Below are 17,940 nucleotides of genomic sequence, written 5' to 3' on the forward strand. Positions count from 1 at the left end.
TTAAATAATGAGTTCAAATAATGAGTTCTTCCTATTAAGATATAAAAAAAGTGTATATTTGTTTAAGAAACTAAGAAAATTAAAACTATACTACTTGTAAAACAAAAAGTAGCCCTTTATACTCAACATAGAGAAGCCCTCAGCATCTCATATTTAGTGAAGGAGATGGTCAAGTGTTTTTGTGAAGATGAAAAGCTCTCCTGTTTTCTTCATATGATTATGAAGTAACCCGTATAAGAACAACAAAATATCCAAATGTAAGGAAACATCACTTAATTGTTTGTGTGAGACATCTTTGATTCTCTCCCACATCTAGTAAAAGGGAAAAGAATGTAGTACTACTTGTATTCATATTTCAAACTATATCTGGCTCTTGAATTGTTGCCATAATCATCTATGTAGATTCTACTTTCAGAACTATCTTCATGAACTCGTAAACAAGATAACTAATAGCAGCTGATGGTAACACCTGAAACTCATAAACAATGAATATCAAAACACAAGAATGAAAAAAGCTTGACACACATGGGCTAAGATTCAAAACTCAACTTTCACAACGAGGTTAACAATTCAAGACTAGAGTGATATTAAGTTATTAACTCTAATTTTTTGCTCAATTTTCCTAACTACTAATTCAATTAAATTTAATGTGCACCATAAGAGATCATACCTGCAATAAGCTGGGAATTAGTCCAGCATAAAGTGCAGGAACACCTCCTTGTTCAACAATCTTGACACAAGTTGCCATCGGGTTCAACCTTGTTGCCCGAACTTGCATTTGAAGCTGTCTCCTCACAACTTCAAAGGGGTATGTAGCAGCTTCGGAACAACATCCAGCAATAGCACCATACAACAAAGTTCTAATGGTACCCAATTCAAGTTGTTCCAAAGCGTTCAGCCCTTGACCCTCATCTTTCATATGCTGGAGTCTTCTCTTCCCTTCAGGTGAATGAAGATATGCTGACTTTAAAACATCGTAAACACCATAGAAGACGGCACCTGAAGGTGCCATGCTAACAATAGAGGGTACTAAACCCTTGTAAAGAGAAAAGAATCCCTCAGTTTTGATCATGTGGCGGAAGGCACCAATTACACCTCCCAAGGCTTCACCGCCAGGTGCTACCATTACTGTTCTGATCTGAAAGAAATCACTCTTAGAATTCAGCTACAACTAAGCAAGAAATTAAAGGAAATTGTAACACTATGAAATAGATTCGCAGATTAGAGTGTGATTGAACATCTAGGCTGTTTACTCTCTTAGAATAATGAAAACACAGACACAACGAGATACATTCACATAGACACAGATGTATATGAATACATGTAGTCTGCTTGGTTGTTAAAGACACTGATAAAGAGACATAAACACATTTGTCATTAAAAACCAATTTCAACTAACACAACACCACCCTATTCAAAAGAGAACCGGATTGAACTGGTGCTTTTGTGCTAGCAACCGCCTTTTTTTTTTTTCCCACAAATTAGTACTCGTGGTAACTACAATCTATAATTCTCTATGACTGCAGCATATCTATCTGCAACCAACAAATGCAGCATAGACAAGCCTGCCTTGAATTCCCAAGATATCACATTTCTCTAAGCATAACAAGCCTAACAGAATGAATCTATGTTATCAATAAAGTTTTGATAGCTTCACAGACTCATGAAAAATTTGAGGTCTTGGGGACAAAAGCAAGAAAGTTATAAGAAAGGACAGATAAAAGTAACAGAATCTATATCTCCACTCACAGTGTCCATGGGCAAGCAGAGGAGGGTAGCCGTAATTCCTGCAGCAGCACCGGCAACAAATCTCTCAAAATTTGTGGATTCTTGATGCCCCATCATCCTCATTAGTTTATTTCTGTAAGTATCATAGGCATAAAAATTTATAGCCTTAAAGGGTGCTGTCCGAAGAATATTTACAAAGTTTCCTTTCCAAAAACCTTTCAGCCCTTGAGAAGCTGCAATTGCCTGGATGAGCTCGAAAAGGTTCTTCTGTTCACCACGAACTATGTACTCCAGCTTAAGCCTCTCAAGAGGTGCAACAAAAGTTCTGATAAATCAAAAAAGAATACACAAGATAACAAACTGTGTATGATCTTCAAATCAAAATCATAATGCACAGGCAAAGAGAAACAGCATGCAGCACTTCATTTATCTCACTTGATTTCCACTTCTCAATCCAATTGGAAATGTAGCTTTCAATCTTGTCAAACCAAAAATCGAAAAAGAAAAATAATAATAGTAAAATGCACGATAGCTTTCTTAGAGCAATGAATCAGTGAAGTGCAGCGCAGTAATTAAAATCACCAAACAAGATTAAGAGATAGATCAAAGGAATGAAGACCTTGAAACCATGGCAGCCACAGCTCCAGCCCAGAGATGCTTGGTCATGTTCATAGCACCCGATCCATTCTCTTTCTCTCGAGCTTCCACTACCACTTTCTCAGAATCAGAAGACACCGTTTTCTCATGGTGCTCCTCCACCAGAATCTCGCCAGAAGATTCTCGAGAAGCGTACCTCTGATTCACATCGCTTCGATCTATGCACAAGCTCAACGACAAGAACCCACCACCACCTACCCCACAAACTCTACCTTCCGACCTGAAGATTTCGAAACCGATCCTTCTTCTGGGACCCCGAGAGAAACACGAAACCGTAGCCGTGTTGGAAAACTCCTTGTCAGAGGAGGAGGAAGAAGAAGAAGAAGAAGGAACAAAGGAAACGAAGGAGCTGGGAAGCGTGTCAGCATGTAGAAAGAGACCACCTGGGTAGAATGAATCAGAGGGTTCGGGTAGTAGTTTGATCAAGTGTGACATTGTTGTTGCTGTTGTTTGGTACGATGTAAAGGACTATGATATTTGAAAGACAAGAAGGTGACAAAAGCGATAGTAACAAGGAAGAAGTGGTGGGGAATCATGCGATGTCGGAGTCTAAGATGAGATTGAGAAGGACATGTGCAAGTGTCTTCTTGAAATGAAATGAATGAATCGATGAATTTGAATAGCTTACACCGCCGCACCAACAACGCACACTCTCTTCATGTCTTGCAGGTTGGTGGAACATGGTATCATGCCGCTTCATTTAATTAGATTGATTATCTCAATAAACACTGTCTTTCTTTAAATTTTAATATAACTCACGGTAGGAAATTTTATCTCAAATAAGATTTATAAGTTGTGAATTTAATCACTTACCTACTGTACTAAGGAAAGAAATATTCTGATTCAGTATGGCGAACAAGGTACATGACTAATGAAGTTTGTATGAATTAGGAAACGAATTCTCTAATTTAAATCTTTATTAAACTGAAGTTCAGAGTTCTCAGAAACATTTTATCTTGGTCTCTTTGGAACAACCTTAAAGCCAACTAATGTCAAACAAACATTGGATAATTATCCCACGCATATAAATATATTTTTACGGCTGTTATTTCAGTCGGATTTAAGCTGTAATGGTCAATGTGTTTCTCAAACGGTCAAACCTGACGACTCTGTTTCACATAGGTCCAAGACTCCAAGTAAAAGTTCACCAGAAGAAATGGCAGAGTTGGGTTAACAACTTTACATATTTCTCCGCTTGTGCATACTATGCATTTCTTCGTGAATATGAATAACATCCAGCTAACTAACGATAATTTAGAGGGCCTTGTTTATTATCTGTATTCTTACATCGAGGGACTAATTGTACAAAATAACGGGGAAAAAAGAAAAGTTAACTATCATTCTCCGTATTCTATATCAATATCATTGTAGCAATTTGTGCCCCTCATCAAGTGAACTGAAGGTTTCCTCGAGCAACATTTTTCCATTAAAGTAGTCATCAAGTAAATAACCTTTCTAGCATGCACAACCTCCTCCTTGCTGATCTGCCTGTGATGCATTCCCTGTGGACTTTAAGTTTACATCAACCATGTCTTCCTGTTTTGTGGAAGAAAGACTATCCATCCCTGGCAAGGCAGCAGCAATCTTTCGAAACAAAGGCTGCAATTATGCATTGGCAGAAGATATTGCAGAAACATGAACAAACATGTGAAAAAGATGATAAGCTTGAGAAAAATATGGTAGTTGATTGTGAATTGATGACCCACTCCAGATGAGATATATTCTGTATTCTATGTAAGAGCAAGAAAGAATAATGCCAGGAAATAGCAGCTTGACAATCTAATGAACCAAAAATATGGGGATAACTAGGAGAACTCATTAATTTTCACCTTGATGTTGAAGCCTGCTTTTGCACTGGTCTCTATAAACATGACTTCTAACTCACGGGTTTTGGCTTCTCCTTCCTCTATAGAAACTTGCCTGGTTAAGTATCAAAATTGCCTTATAAGATTTCTTACAGAAAAATCACATACTTGAATTCTAAACACAAAGTGCAAGCTACCTGGTAAATTGATTAACAATGCTTCCCACCCATTTGTTTCTTCCATTAACATATCCAAATTCCACGCCCTTAATAACTAAAACAGTTTTTCTGCCATCCTAAAATTTATATTTAACAATAGTCTACCAGACTTCTTCATATCTAGAATGAAAATAAAAAGAAACTCCAATCTAGTAAACATTAACTTTGTGTAAATATATTAATATAATTAACATATGATAATTTGGCGAGAATTAAGAAACACTTAATTTTGAGTGGCATTTATTAATCTATCTGGTACTGCACTTATATTCTATCATAGTAACCAGAAAGAACATGATAAATTGATAATCATTTGTCGGCCAGGAATTTGGGAACTAAGCAAGATGAACTGCAACATAATATGAAGACTCCATTGTTATAATTAGTGTACAACTAAAACATATATAAAGTCAGCAAGACAGCTATGCATGCAAATTTTTTTTTTTTAAATAAAAATCAAAACACCAAATTTAACAACTCATTGCTCACCTCTTATCAACAAGATCAGTTTTGTTTCCAACCAAGACAATAATAACATCAGTGCCGCGTTCTTGGCGAACCTCCTCAACCCACTTGGTAGTGTTCAAAAATGATTGCCTGTCTGCATGAGAACAGGTTTGGAAAGTATTCAAATAATTATGTATTGCTCTTGAAGAAGTCTTCAATTATCTAAGAATCACTTCAGATAAAAAGAACAAACAAGAAAACAAGCATGCATGCATGGGCACACCCATGTTATAGAAAGCATTCAGGTCCTAAGAAATGTGATTACAAACTTCTTCATGAGAAAAAAAAAAAAAAAGAACATAATCAACACTCACTAGCTACATCATATACAATAACTGCAACAGAAGAATCTCTTATGTAGCTTGGAATGAGACTTCTAAATCTTTCTTGCCCAGCAGTATCCCTGTGAAATTAAAATGCACAGAGCTCAGTAATAATAAAATAAAACATGATAAATTAAAATGAATAAAGGGGGAATATATGCCCATGTGGCCAAACCACCAGTGATATAGTTTTTGAAATGTAAATATGCTGGATTTGTACTTTGTATGTATGATTGAAGAGGAATTTAGCCTACCAAAGCTGTAAACGAACTGTCCGATCTTCAAGGTACATTGTTTTTGACAAAAAGTCAATACCAATAGTAGCCTGAAATTTATACGGGAAAAGCATTGTCAGCAACCTAGCATGATATTGATAACTACTCTGAATAAGCAGAATTACAAGACAGCAGAAATTTCAAAGACAAGCACTTTTATGATAACAGAGATCTTCTTCAGAATCATTTACTTTCAACTTTCAACTACTAGCTATCCTTCCGATTCTATACACTTCACTTCCAGAATGGTTACATCATAACTCATAAGTGACAATGAGTTTTCAAACAACTGACTTAGTTCCTCCTAGCAGCTACTATGCCAATCAATTTGGTGTTCTCTTAATAAATTACAGTGAATTTCAGAAAAATTGCGGTACAAAATTAAACACTAATTCTTTCAATAATATCCACCTCCTCATGAATCATGATCTTTCATAATTGAACATTGATGAACACGCGTCTTTCAAAACTACACCAGAGATGATCTCGTTGCTTCTTTTCCCAGACAACGTGACCGATTAAAATTTAAAAAATAGCGATGCATAAACAAATGTCAGATCGATCCACGTAAAAATCATACACATGCAACAAGAGCGCGTCGTAAATACTCCATCGGTGAGAGATTAAAATCAATACATACATTAAGGTTTAATCATGTGAGACAATAAAATTGTGAATGAGATTGAATGGGATTGGGACGATACCTGGTAGGTGGTGTCGAATTTGTCGTACATGAAGCGGGTGATGATGCTGGTTTTGCCGACGGATTGATCGCCCAGGAACACAAGCTTGTATTTGGCGAGAGGGGACACCGTCGCCATTTTCCTTCAAAATCTTCTTCTTCTTGAGATCTGAATCTGAATCTCCAAAATTCCAAATGAAATGAAAGTTAGATTGAGAATAACGGATGGATGTTCACAGCACGTTTCCACATGAAAGAAGCAGTTTTGGAGCGAAACCTATTTATACGTAAAAGCAGCAGCAGAAACCGCCAACCTCGATGAGGACCACATCTCCTTTTAAACTTCTCTCAATTCTCACTTCAATCCTTCTCCCCCATTTACTTACTTATACTTTTATATTTTTATTGAAAAAAAAAATACTATAGCTTTGATTACTATATATTATTCCGTGTTTATTACATAAATAATAAGTTTGGTGCAGAGGCAGGACGGAAAAAGAAAGGGGGCAAGTAGTGACTTGGTCTTTACTACCCTGTAATTAATTATATATGGGATATATGCTTAAAAAAATAAAAAATATGTAATTTAATAATTTTATATGTATTATTTTGTATATATGATGAGTTTATATTTTGATTATTTTATTTATTAATAATTTTTACTTAATTAGTTTAATATTATATACTCAAATGTTTATATATATTTTTTAAATTAGTTTTCATAAATTCATTTTATATTTATTTTTAAAAAAATTGTTTATTTTTAAAAAATTTGTTTATTTTTTTAATAATATTAAAATATTAATATATTTAATATTATATTATTATATAGAATATTAATAACAATTTACATTGTTATATTTTAATAATCACATAGTATATCTTAGATTTTTTTTTTGAAAAATAAATATTCTATCTAAGTTACTTTTATGTAATAAAAATATAATAAAAAATAATTAAAAAATCATCTGAATTCGATCTCTTTATATTAAAATTTTTAAATTTGTTTCTGTACAGAGATAAAATATAATTTTTATTAGAATTTAATTTCATGTAATAACACTCTAATAGTGTAGTTTTACTTTTACACAAATATCTATTTAGGCATTACCATATTATAAAAAATAAATAATTTATTAATCTATGTTCACTGTTTATGTTCGCGTATTAAACTCTCTCTATTAAAGTCACCAAAAAAAAAAAAACTCTCTCTATTAACAAGTAGTATGTACAATGATCCACTTTAAGTCTTTAAGTACGCTCCTTTATCTACAAGGAAATTGCTGTACTCTTTGCCATCTGAAGTTCCCTTGTTGCCGGGGAATCATGTGATTATAATTTATAAATGCAGTAAACAAGTTATATATTCCAAGAAAGCTTATGAATTATGATACAGATGTCCATTAACTTATGAGCCACGACCCTCTACAGCAGCAGAAGAAATAGTTTGTACGGTCCTAGGGGGACACATCATGGCCCAATATGGGAAAAGGCCAGGTTTATCATATCCAATATGATTTGACTTAATCACAGAATTTTTGAAGTAACTGAATTCAAGATTAAGTTTGTTTTTAATTTTGGTATAGTTAGTTATTTATAGTTTTTATCCCTGTAATTGATTTGGTACAATAATTTCCAAGAGTGAGTGATATTAACAAATCTAGGTAAAAATAAATCACACCTAGACTTAGTGATGTGTATAGTTGCTGAATCGTAATTCCTTCATATTAAATTATTCATATATAACCATGTTTTGACAGAGTCTTAAGAAGGAAAGAAACAATCCAACAACCGTTATAACTATAGCCCCACACAGCCACAATGACCACATATTCAATTCTTAGCATTAATGTGGAGTGTAGATATAAGCATATAACATATCATTTAATCATCACAATGAAGTGTCTAGTGTCTACTCTCTATCCTAAGTACACTGCAGATTGCAGATATCTAAAAGGATCAGAATGAAGCCTCTTCAAGTGACACAAGCACAACAAGACCCTCAGAGTCACACCGATTGCATTGATCAAGCTTCAGACAAAAGCATAGTAGTTCCCAACAAACATGTCACAATAGCTGATAGCTTCAAAGGCGAACATTCATGGTACCTTTACTATTACAAATAGTAATACTGTATCTATAGTTTAGGCAGAAGAAAAAAACAGTGCTAACAGTATTTGTATTTGTATGTACAAGTGAATTTACTTTTTTTTTTTTATGTATGCCTAAGTATAGTTCAAAATTCAATCACTCCCTTGTGATTTTCTCCCCTATATTTGGGCTTTTACAGGTTCATCACTACTCATATCCCAACAGACTTTTCAATTCAAATCCAAGAAACCACCTACAATGTTCACAAGGTACAAATAAACATCATAGATTGGTTTAGACCCAAAAGGAATAATAATAAGAAGAAAAAAATAGCATAAACAAATGTTGCTAATAAATTTTCCCTCTTATCTGACCTATGGTTTGGTTCAGAAACATTAACACTATCAGCAGTAATCTTTTTTACCAGTCTTCATCTCCATAAGTGCACAATTCTACTACAGACATTAGACAGCTAATAACCATTCTTTTCTTCATAGTATGGGTATTTTGGATTGTCTTTTTTATTTTTATTTTTTCTCCAAACCCTTTGGGATAGGAGAAAAAGAATTGCCCCAAGTGAGAAAGAAGAGAATATCAGATTAAGAATCCTCCTTAAAAGAAGACCAAACAGTAGGAAACACTAACAGGGGACACTAACACTAATTCTCTGTAACAGTTCCCATTGATATCAAAATGTGGCTACTTAGGAAGATTGGAAGTCCAGCCTTTGATCTCGAATTCTGGCAAGGAGCTCAACCTCGAAAATTTTCCAGGTGGATCCAAGACATTTGAAACAATTCTAAAATTCTGCTATGGCTTCCCTATAGATTTCAACCCAGAAAATGTGGCTGCACTGAGATGCGCAGCGGAATTCCTAGAGATGACCGAAGAACTAGAAGATGGAAATCTCATTTCCAAGTCTGAAGCTTTCCTAACATTTGTTGTGCTCGCTTCATGGAAAGACACCATCACTGTACTGAAATCTTGCGAAACTTTATCTCCATGGGCTGAGAACCTCCAAATTGTCAGAAGATGTTGTGATTCCATTGCTTGGAAAGCTACTAAAGATGAACTCACTTGCGAAGATGCAGCGCCTAATCAAGAGACCTGGTGGTTCAATGATGTAGCCGACTTCCGCATCGATCACTTTATGCGGATCATTTCAGCAATAAGGGCGAAAGGAACTAAACCAGAGATCATAGGTAAATGTATCATGCAGTATGCAAAGAGATGGCTACCAGGAATGGATATGGAGTTAGAAGGAATAAGAGGATATGGTCATGGAAAAAGTAGCCTAGAGTTCAGTATTTTTACTGGGAGAAAGAAAGAAAGCACAGGACACAGCAAGGATCAAAAGACAATTATTGAAAACCTAGTCAGCATAATTCCCCCTCAGCAAGGAGCTGTGTCATGCAAATTTTTGTTGCAGATATTAAAGCTGGCAAGGATGTATTCTGTATCGCAAGCTCTGACTTCATACCTGGAAAAGAGAATTAGTATGGTTTTGGAAGATGCTGAGGTGAATGATCTTTTAATTCCAAGATATCAAAATGAAGAAATGGCCAAGTGAGTATGCAGCCATTTCTTTTACACATAGGCATTAATACACAATGACAGTTCCAACTCTGCAACCCCATACACCAAAAGAATAACCCATTTTTGTGAAAACAACCAGTGACACTAATTTTTGTATTTTGCTTTTTCCTTTCTTTTTCCCTGTTCCTAGCATGCCTAATTCTTCAGATGAATGCACTATGCACGACGTAGATGTAGTGCAACGAATTGTGGAATACTTCTTGATGCATGAACAACAGCAAATGCAACAGCAACCAAAGTTGGGGAGATTTAACATTAGCAGGCTCTTGGACAATTACCTAGCTGAAATTTCAAGAGATCCAAATCTTTCAATTACTAAGTTCCAAGTTTTAGCTGAATTACTACCTGAAAACACTCGAACATGTGATGACGGTCTATATAGAGCCATTGACACCTATCTCAAGGTCATCAATCCAACTCTTAGTTTGTGTTACAGATACAAAGTATTTTATGTTCTGATATTGACATGTTCTGTGCAGACCCATCCTTCACTGACAGAACATGACCGTAGAAGACTATGCAAAACAATGAATTGTGAGAAACTCTCACTTGATGGGTGTACACATGCTGCACAAAATGATAGACTGCCTCTAAGAACAGTTGTACAGGTTAAGTTTACAAGAACTCTAGAACTTGATTTTCAATTCCTTCGTACTCATAGCCTACACTTCCATTGCAAAGATTAAATTCTCTGAACATTGCAGTAAAACAGAATTGGTTTGTTAGAGCAGTTTAAAGAGAAGAAATGTTGACACATGAAATAATCATTGCATTACAATATTCTACAGTTAGAACTAAAGATTATCAAGTCCATTTTCATTAGATGATTGAATTCAACAGTATAACACACCGGAACCGGTTCAATTCATAACTATGCATGCTATCTAATATAGTTACAATCAAATAGAATATTTTAGAGCCAACATGACCGGAGTGATGGCTGTCATCTGAACACTACACAAGTCATGCAGGTTCTATTTTCAGAGCAAGTAAAGATGAGAGCCACAATGCAAGAGAAAGAGCAAGAACAAAGTGGAATTAATTCTGAACAGGATGAAAACCAAACATCTGCAAGTATGGACATCAAAACACTCAAATCAGAGCTTGAGCATGTAAAGTCCAAGATGATAGAACTGCAGAAAGACTACTTCGAATTGCAACGGGAGTATGAAAAGTTGAACAGCAAGCCGAAAAATTCAACTGGCTGGAGTTTAAATTGGAGGAAGATTAAGAACTCATTTCATGTAAAACCAGCAGGAGATGAAATTGGAGATGAACAGGATGTAACAAAGTCACCAGAACCTGTTCAACAAAAAGGAACCCCTAGAAGAAGGACCTCGATGTCTTAAAGTATTTCAACAAAAGAAGAAAAAAATCTCTTGTGAGAAAGACTTCTCTAGCCATTTTTTGTATGAAACATATAGATTAAATTATGTACCTAAAATTATTATGGACTCCGAAGACAGAAGTTCCTTGATACTTGCATACACAAACAAGTAATAGATGCTTAATAAGAAAATGAAATTACTTTCTGAATCCATTGCATCAATTATCCAAGTTCATGGACTTCAAGGACATAGTTTATTGAGCATTAAATCATTAACTCATATTTAGCAACAATAGAAGATGAGTTCAAAGGAAAAAAAAAATTAAAAAAACTAAAACTCCATATCTGCAGAAAAATGAAGCTGGAGAGGGAATAATGTTTGCATTCGTAATATAAGCACTATGCAGTTAAATTGGAAACATAAATAACCATACTATCTGCTTTAATACTAAATAAATTCCTTCTAGCTGCTGCTGATTATATATATTTATATAAAACAACAATACTTCATAACTTAAATTCCCAGGTGTTACATTATTATGGCATGCATATATTGATGAGCATAGAATATAGAAACTTGAAATATATTCATTCCTGATTTACTTAAACATCAATGTTGATGAAACAAGGATGCCCATTTGAATTCTAAACAAAGTTATGAGACAGGACCACATAATTCTGGAGATACGGTGGTCCAAAAGAAAATGACTCCTCTGAATATTACGAATGTACTATACAACCTTGGATCAGGGGCGGTGCTCAGGACATGCCTGGGGCTCCCCCCACAAAAACACAAAAAAAAAAAAAAAAGTAATTTTCATACATAAGTTCTTAATTTTCTAGTTTGGGCCCTCCCCTTGATTTTTTTTTTCTTTTTTTGCCTCCTCTGAAGTTATATTTTCATGTTGCCCCCCTTCAAATAAAACCTCTAGCTCCGCCCTGCTTGGATCTCAGGTGAAATATTTGTTTGGCTTTTCCAATCCATGATTTGAGTGTTGTTTGCAAGTTGGGATTTTATATAGAAAAACGGAAAAGCGGCAGAGCTTGAAGAATAAAGTGGACTCACAATTGCTCTTCAAGAGTGAAAAATCTTTTCAAAAAAAAAAAAAAAAAAAAACTTTTCTTCCCTTTCTTCTCTTGTAAAACCTCAACTTACAAACACTGAAACACATCAAATATAGGGGAATCTGATCTTACTTCTTAGTGCTAGTTTGATATAGTTTGTTGTTCAAATGAAAAATAATAAGAAAAATAACTAAACAAATCATTGAATAGCATAATCCCAATCAATCATTAAACTTCACCAAAAATCAATGCACTATTCACATGTTTGGGAGAACTTATCAGTTATCACAAGCATTGAAAAAGAAGAACCAAAAGGAAAAAGTGATCACAACAGAAGAACATTGAAACCAGTATATAGTTGCTCCAAATGAAAGCTGGCTATCACTGCAAGGTCATCATCTTCTTGTTCTTCTTCATGTATTCGTCATGTACGATAGTGGCAGGTGAAGGATAAAAAATGGGGTAGTTGGAAAGTGGGTTCTTGAGGGTGACGTAGGCCTTCTTATAATCGGGTTTGTTTCCAACCAAGGATTCACCTTTTGCAAGCCAAACACGCTTCGTTTTGCCCTTCATGTTCAAAGTTCGCACCTTTTGAACCTCCAAGCCGTAGAAAGATTGGAGCAACTGCTTAATTTCGAGCTTCGTAGCTGAAGGGACCGTCTTGAACGCAATTTCGTGGACGTTGTTGGTGTTGTTTGAGGAAGTGGGTATAAGAGGAATCAGAGGAATGTTTAGAACATGTGCCATGATTTCTTTTTCGATTTAACCCTTCGGTTCCGTTGCCGATAATCCCAATCTGCCTCTGTAATTCAATTCCAACTACAACTGCGCGCTTTCCTTAAATCCCTGCTTAAAACCTTCTTCCACTTACCAGTTACCTTGTACCTCCTCATAATGCTGAAAGATGCGGGCCCGATCACCAGTTTTGTTTGAAAACAGGGCCTAAGACTAGAAGAAAAAACCCCAAATACTACATTTCTTTGGGAGCATCGTAGCCCCTCTGCTGTTTTTTTTCCTCCGGTAGTTTTCGGCCCGGGCCCGGCTTGCAGAACTGAGTCCGGATTACGGAGTTGGCCATGTAATGTACCCAAAAAATTGCATGGAGTTGGCTCCTCCATGATGAAGCAGCTTGTGTAGCCCAAAAGATTCTAGTAGAGTTTAATTTTGATATACTAATAAAAGTTTTATGAATTGTTCAGTGATATTTAATTTTTTTATAATTATTCAAATTTTAAATATAAAAAATAATTATTTTAATTAATATGATAATACGTCATTAGGAGCACGTATAAAATTATTTATACAGAGAGTACATTAACATTAACTTCTTATTCTTTACCTTGTTTTTGTTATATAAACCTTAATGACTCATTGGCATTTGGCAATCCCTTACTTCCTCTGCGTACAAACCTCTTCACTGAAACATATGTAGTATGTCAAATCATTGGATTTTAATAGGGCTGAATGACAGTTGATGGAGGAAAACATTCAGCTATCACAACTCACAAGAACATATTAAAACTTTGGATCAGTCCGTCCTTATTGTCCATGCATTGCAGCACCATGACAAGAATTATAATATTTCTGTTTCACTTGGGGGAAAATAATTAAACAGTAAATTATTTCTTCGTAGTTTTCTTAATCAAGATTCATGAAAGGTAACATAGCCATTGGTTTTCACTTTTTCTATGGATATATATCGAACAGGTGACCACACCGTCAAAAAAAAAAAAAAAAATTGAACAGGTGACCAAAATGATTCCCTCATTCAAGAAAGTTCAGGGATATTTAAAGAAGAGAGCTCTGTATTACATAGTAATTCTACTTGAGACCGAGACGGCCTTCAAAAGAATGTTTGCCTTCTATCATTTACAATATGCTTACAGATATTCTGGAATAACAACATAGTGTAAGTGGGGGAATTAGTAAATAACTTTCCCAAACTCTGGTGGTCAGATTTTATGATTCCTTCTTCTTAATCTTAATCTGGTACGGGTATTTCTGGTATATTGAGATGCTACTAACCACTATTGGAAGAGCCACAAGGCAATACATTGAAGGTGGTTCTCCTTCGAATAAGAACTGTAGCAATGCTGTGACAAGTAAAGCAGAAACGATGACAAAACCCTGCAACCACATTGAATTAGTGTCATCATTACTAACCTTTGAACAAAATAGACAATATATGAAGAGTTTCATCCTAATATATTCCAGCCTATCCTTTGTAAAATTCTCATCATGTTCAGCAAATCCAAAGTTCATCGATAAGTTTTTGTTGCTAAAGTAGCAATTACTCAGTTAATTACAATAGTTTTGTGCGTTTACTGCCTCTGCCTATCCACCAATAGCAGTATAAAAGTATCGTAATGTATTAATGTTGCAAACTAATGACAATGACCAAGTACCATCTAATCACTATGTCAAACTTACCTTTCTAACACCACCAGCATGACTTGTAACTAAACCAACGAGAATTCCACCAACGGCATTGAAAATTACTGGTATCTGATAAATAAAAAAAGAATGTTACTCTTTTTTTTGCTTTTTAAAGTTGTCACACATCAGTAATAAAAAAATGTTACTCCCAAAATGTTACAATCACCTTACATATTGAGTAATTGCTTGGAATAAGAAACTAAAAAATTCAACTTATGAATGCGCAAGTGCAATTATAGTAAATACAGTAAAACAAAAGATTAGTCATCCAATAGAATCATAAAATAAATAAATAAATATTTTCCCAAGCATAAAGATGTATGAATATCATATCTTGTTCATAACTGATCAAGGCATTCAATAAGCAGCTGGGGAGTGGGGACATGCAGTACAATCAACAGTCAAGGGGATATTTTGGATTTCTCTATCTTTTTTGATATGAAATTCTAAGTATTGTAAGACAAAAGTCATTTATCAGTAAGAACGTTACCAGGGTTAGAGGAGTCCAAGCATAAAAGAACCCATGTTTTCTTATAGCTTCCCCATCTGGAGATTTCAAAGTACTGGCAAGCAGACATAGACTCCCAACAATGGACATTTCTATTGTCATCAAATATGATGAGTGCTTCTTAACCTGTAATGCAAGGAATAGAAAGGATTAATATAAATATTCATTAATGTAGGAAACTGAAGTCAGGAAAGAAAATTGAAATTATGGATGACCTGAGATGCCCATTGACACAAGGCAGAAGCTAGTCCAGATAGCACTGAAGCAACCAACACAGGAACAATTCCATAAAACAAAATTTGATCTGCATGCCCACCAGTAGAGTCTTTGCTAGAGCCTTCGCGAATGCTTAGAAGAACTGCTGCAACTATTAACAAGAACAAGGCCCCAATTTGCTGAATTGATTGTTTTTGCCTGTACCACCCAATAATCAGATACCTCATACACCATAAACATTTTTTTTATTGTATTTGATAAAACACCATAAAAATTTATCTAGAATTCTAGGGTGAAAGCCATAAAATAAATCTGACACAGAAGTATTGAACATGATATCAGTACTTCGGTAGGGACGTAGGGTGGTGCTTCCATATAAGTTAAAACAAAAACCCTCAGATTCAGTAAATGTCTTAAAACTATTGCAGTGAGAATATCATTGATCTGCTTCAACAGTTCTAATCATAAAACACAAACCAAGCAGATAGTAAGCAATTATGAATATTCACTAGGTATATATTTTACATAGCACTATATTTAGGTAGTCATTGATAGAGCAAATAATTCTAAATTTGAAGGCATATTTAGTATCGATTCAGCAGCTATTGAGTTAAACCACATACTTGACAGCATAGATAAAAGTGAGCATCTCTACTTATACATTTGAATAAGTGAGTTTTCTCAGACATAGCCCAAATATTAAGGATGGCAGGTAACTGCAGGATCATACCTCAGTATTAAATAAGTAAAGATTGCAGTGAAAAATATTTTTGTTTGATTGAGTATTGAAAAAGTGAGTGAATCGAGATTCCTGTAAGAGATTTGCAACAAACTATTTTGCAGTGCATATATAGCTGCAGGAAGTCCTGATGCAGTCAATGCGCCAACCAATGTCCACTCTTTATATGCTCTTCTCAGACTACCTTCTTTTGCCATGAAAAATAAAGCACACACAACCTAAACAGAAGGTTAAAGAAATGAGTTTTTCCCCCAATAAGAGAACAAGGGAATAGTACCGGCTTTCTAATCAAGACAGTTCAAGAGTTACCTTTGCAATCTCACATGTCAAAACAGATGAAGTCACAATAACCTCACATCTGTGGGAAGAGGGGGAAAAAAAGTTAATGAGACATGCTTCACATGATCATTTTCAACTAAGTTGTTAACGAATTAGTTAATGCACAAGGAAATTTATGGATAAAGATATTAAAATCAATAATACACAATCAGAAGCACTAACAATTTAAGAAGATTATTTTCCCAACCGAATAATATATATCAGAATTGAATCATAAGAATAAATCCTGCGAGCAAGTAAAATATTTAAGTTAAATAATATTGGATCCCCGCTTCTGGACAGAAACCATGCTTTTGGACCTAAGAGCACTTCCATATTCTAGCGTTTAGCATCAATAAAAATACAAACAGATACAATACAAAAGGGGTCTCGTCTTCTAAAACCCATAAGAACATTTTTCTTCTAATTTATACTAACTCAACAATTGCAATTCCTCTAATGTAGATCCTTCTGTCACAAGAATCGACTTCCCTGTGTTATTTGCGAGAGTTCTCAAAATAAACGGTTAGCGATGGTAACTTCAATTAATTAAAGGCGCGTCGTCGTAGCGGCAAAAAATTGAGACGAAATTGAAAAAACTATAAAAAATGAAAATTGATGAACGCAGATCAAAGGAACCTGATGAAACGTTTGGAGATCAAAGGCTGTGCACCGTACTGGAGAGTGAGAAGGAGGGAATAGAAGAGAACTCTGCCATTCATGGCTTGCGAAGATTGGGTGGACTTTGGCGCCATTTTGACTTAGATGTCCCCAGTTCCAAATATCTTCAAAGTTTGAGAATCGTTTGCGGCTGCCCTATGCAGTGCCCAGAAAACGACATCGTTTTCCAGTCTACCGGGTCGAGGTTGGGGTAGGTGAAGGGAGAATTGCCGTACGGACGAATTCTCCCTTATGCGTTAACGGGTCTGCCTTCCGTCAAAAAGTCCAGATTAAAAAAGGAAGACGCCGTTGAAATATTATTTATGGTGAAAACTAGAGTGCAATATATTTTATGTAAAATTGATAGCTGAGAGTCGTTAGATGATTTGACCGATTTGACTAAATTTTCATTTAACAGTTTTTAACTATAACTTCACATGAAATCGACTGCACCTGAGTTTCCACCATTATCTATAGAATGTAAAAAATAAATAAAATGTTATAATAGACTAGAACTATTAAATAATTTGATTGATTTAATTAATTTTTTTATTTAATAAATTTTAATTATTAACTTTATATAAAGTTTATTCTATTTGAATTTTTAACCCAAAAAAAAATATTATTCAGTCAAAATTGACTATATGCATAAATAGTGGAAATAATTGATTACAGACAACCTTTTTCTTTATTTAATAGTTTTTCCGTAATGTGAAATAATAATTTATAGGAAAATGTTATAGGTATATTATATGCTTTTCTTGTATGGATTTCAAAAAGATACTTTCC

The 17,940-nt window shown here is 34.8% G+C and overlaps 4 protein-coding genes across 5 annotated transcripts; 1 reads left to right on the forward strand and 3 right to left on the reverse strand.

Moving 5' to 3' along the window:
• Positions 1 to 128: 128 nt before the first annotated feature.
• LOC107631668 (putative mitochondrial adenine nucleotide transporter BTL3) lies at positions 129 to 3,269 on the reverse strand. The gene is made up of 4 exons (XM_016335184.3): positions 2,348 to 3,269; positions 1,750 to 2,053; positions 671 to 1,138; positions 129 to 469 (listed from the first exon to the last, which is right to left on the reverse strand). Exons 1-4 carry the CDS (start codon positions 2,818 to 2,820, stop codon positions 395 to 397), a joined length of 1,320 nt encoding a protein of 439 aa, XP_016190670.1. The 5' UTR covers positions 2,821 to 3,269; the 3' UTR covers positions 129 to 394.
• A 198-nt stretch (positions 3,270 to 3,467) lies between these two features.
• Positions 3,468 to 6,591, reverse strand: LOC107631669 (ras-related protein RABH1e). 2 transcript variants are annotated; one of them, XM_016335185.3, is made up of 7 exons: positions 6,473 to 6,591; positions 6,218 to 6,370; positions 5,493 to 5,563; positions 5,230 to 5,318; positions 4,898 to 5,009; positions 4,215 to 4,305; positions 3,468 to 3,984 (listed from the first exon to the last, which is right to left on the reverse strand). In XM_016335185.3, exons 2-7 carry the CDS (start codon positions 6,332 to 6,334, stop codon positions 3,841 to 3,843), a joined length of 624 nt encoding a protein of 207 aa, XP_016190671.1. In that variant the 5' UTR covers positions 6,335 to 6,370; positions 6,473 to 6,591; the 3' UTR covers positions 3,468 to 3,840. The 2 variants fall into 2 exon arrangements, with proteins under 2 accessions (XP_016190671.1, XP_016190672.1); XM_016335186.3 differs by having other exon boundaries at positions 6,218 to 6,376; positions 6,473 to 6,571.
• A 1,479-nt stretch (positions 6,592 to 8,070) lies between these two features.
• On the forward strand, positions 8,071 to 11,424 carry DOT3 (Phototropic-responsive NPH3 family protein). The gene is made up of 6 exons (XM_016335176.3): positions 8,071 to 8,299; positions 8,486 to 8,555; positions 8,963 to 9,852; positions 10,013 to 10,286; positions 10,362 to 10,490; positions 10,854 to 11,424. The coding sequence occupies exons 1-6, from the start codon at positions 8,160 to 8,162 to the stop codon at positions 11,229 to 11,231; spliced, it is 1,881 nt and encodes a 626-aa protein (XP_016190662.1). The 5' UTR covers positions 8,071 to 8,159; the 3' UTR covers positions 11,232 to 11,424.
• A 2,589-nt stretch (positions 11,425 to 14,013) lies between these two features.
• Positions 14,014 to 17,456, reverse strand: LOC107631662 (Nucleotide-sugar transporter family protein). Its single transcript, XM_016335178.3, has 7 exons — positions 17,131 to 17,456; positions 16,483 to 16,531; positions 16,165 to 16,391; positions 15,434 to 15,632; positions 15,201 to 15,344; positions 14,705 to 14,779; positions 14,014 to 14,401 (listed from the first exon to the last, which is right to left on the reverse strand). Exons 1-7 carry the CDS (start codon positions 17,244 to 17,246, stop codon positions 14,234 to 14,236), a joined length of 978 nt encoding a protein of 325 aa, XP_016190664.1. The 5' UTR covers positions 17,247 to 17,456; the 3' UTR covers positions 14,014 to 14,233.
• Positions 17,457 to 17,940: the final 484 nt, after the last annotated feature.

This window comes from Arachis ipaensis, chromosome B3 (assembly GCF_059453495.1).
Source record: "Arachis ipaensis isolate K30076 ecotype BB chromosome B3, ASM5945349v1, whole genome shotgun sequence".
In the NCBI taxonomy this organism is placed as follows: domain Eukaryota; kingdom Viridiplantae; phylum Streptophyta; class Magnoliopsida; order Fabales; family Fabaceae; genus Arachis; species Arachis ipaensis.

Excerpts from the sequence above, each read along its gene's own strand:
- LOC107631669 (XM_016335185.3), bottom strand. The coding sequence starts at position 6,334 with ATGGCGACGGTGTCCCCTCTCGCCAAATACAAGCTTGTGTTCCTGGGC. Across the intron at positions 5,564-6,217 it reads AATTCGACACCACCTACCAG|GCTACTATTGGTATTGACTT; the intron begins GTATCGTCCCAA and ends TATAAATTTCAG. Across the intron at positions 5,010-5,229 it reads TATTGTATATGATGTAGCTA|ACAGGCAATCATTTTTGAAC; the intron begins GTGAGTGTTGAT and ends GTTCTCATGCAG.
- DOT3 (XM_016335176.3), top strand. The coding sequence starts at position 8,160 with ATGAAGCCTCTTCAAGTGACACAAGCACAACAAGACCCTCAGAGTCAC. Across the intron at positions 8,556-8,962 it reads CCACCTACAATGTTCACAAG|TTCCCATTGATATCAAAATG; the intron begins GTACAAATAAAC and ends TCTCTGTAACAG. Across the intron at positions 10,287-10,361 it reads CCATTGACACCTATCTCAAG|ACCCATCCTTCACTGACAGA; the intron begins GTCATCAATCCA and ends TGTTCTGTGCAG.
- LOC107631668 (XM_016335184.3), bottom strand. The coding sequence starts at position 2,820 with ATGTCACACTTGATCAAACTACTACCCGAACCCTCTGATTCATTCTAC. Across the intron at positions 2,054-2,347 it reads GTGGCTGCCATGGTTTCAAG|AACTTTTGTTGCACCTCTTG; the intron begins GTCTTCATTCCT and ends TTGATTTATCAG. Across the intron at positions 1,139-1,749 it reads TCTGCTTGCCCATGGACACT|ATCAGAACAGTAATGGTAGC; the intron begins GTGAGTGGAGAT and ends GATTTCTTTCAG.
- LOC107631662 (XM_016335178.3), bottom strand. The coding sequence starts at position 17,246 with ATGGCGCCAAAGTCCACCCAATCTTCGCAAGCCATGAATGGCAGAGTT. Across the intron at positions 15,345-15,433 it reads TGTGTCAATGGGCATCTCAG|GTTAAGAAGCACTCATCATA; the intron begins GTCATCCATAAT and ends CTTGCATTACAG. Across the intron at positions 14,402-14,704 it reads ATGCTGGTGGTGTTAGAAAG|GGTTTTGTCATCGTTTCTGC; the intron begins GTAAGTTTGACA and ends ATGTGGTTGCAG.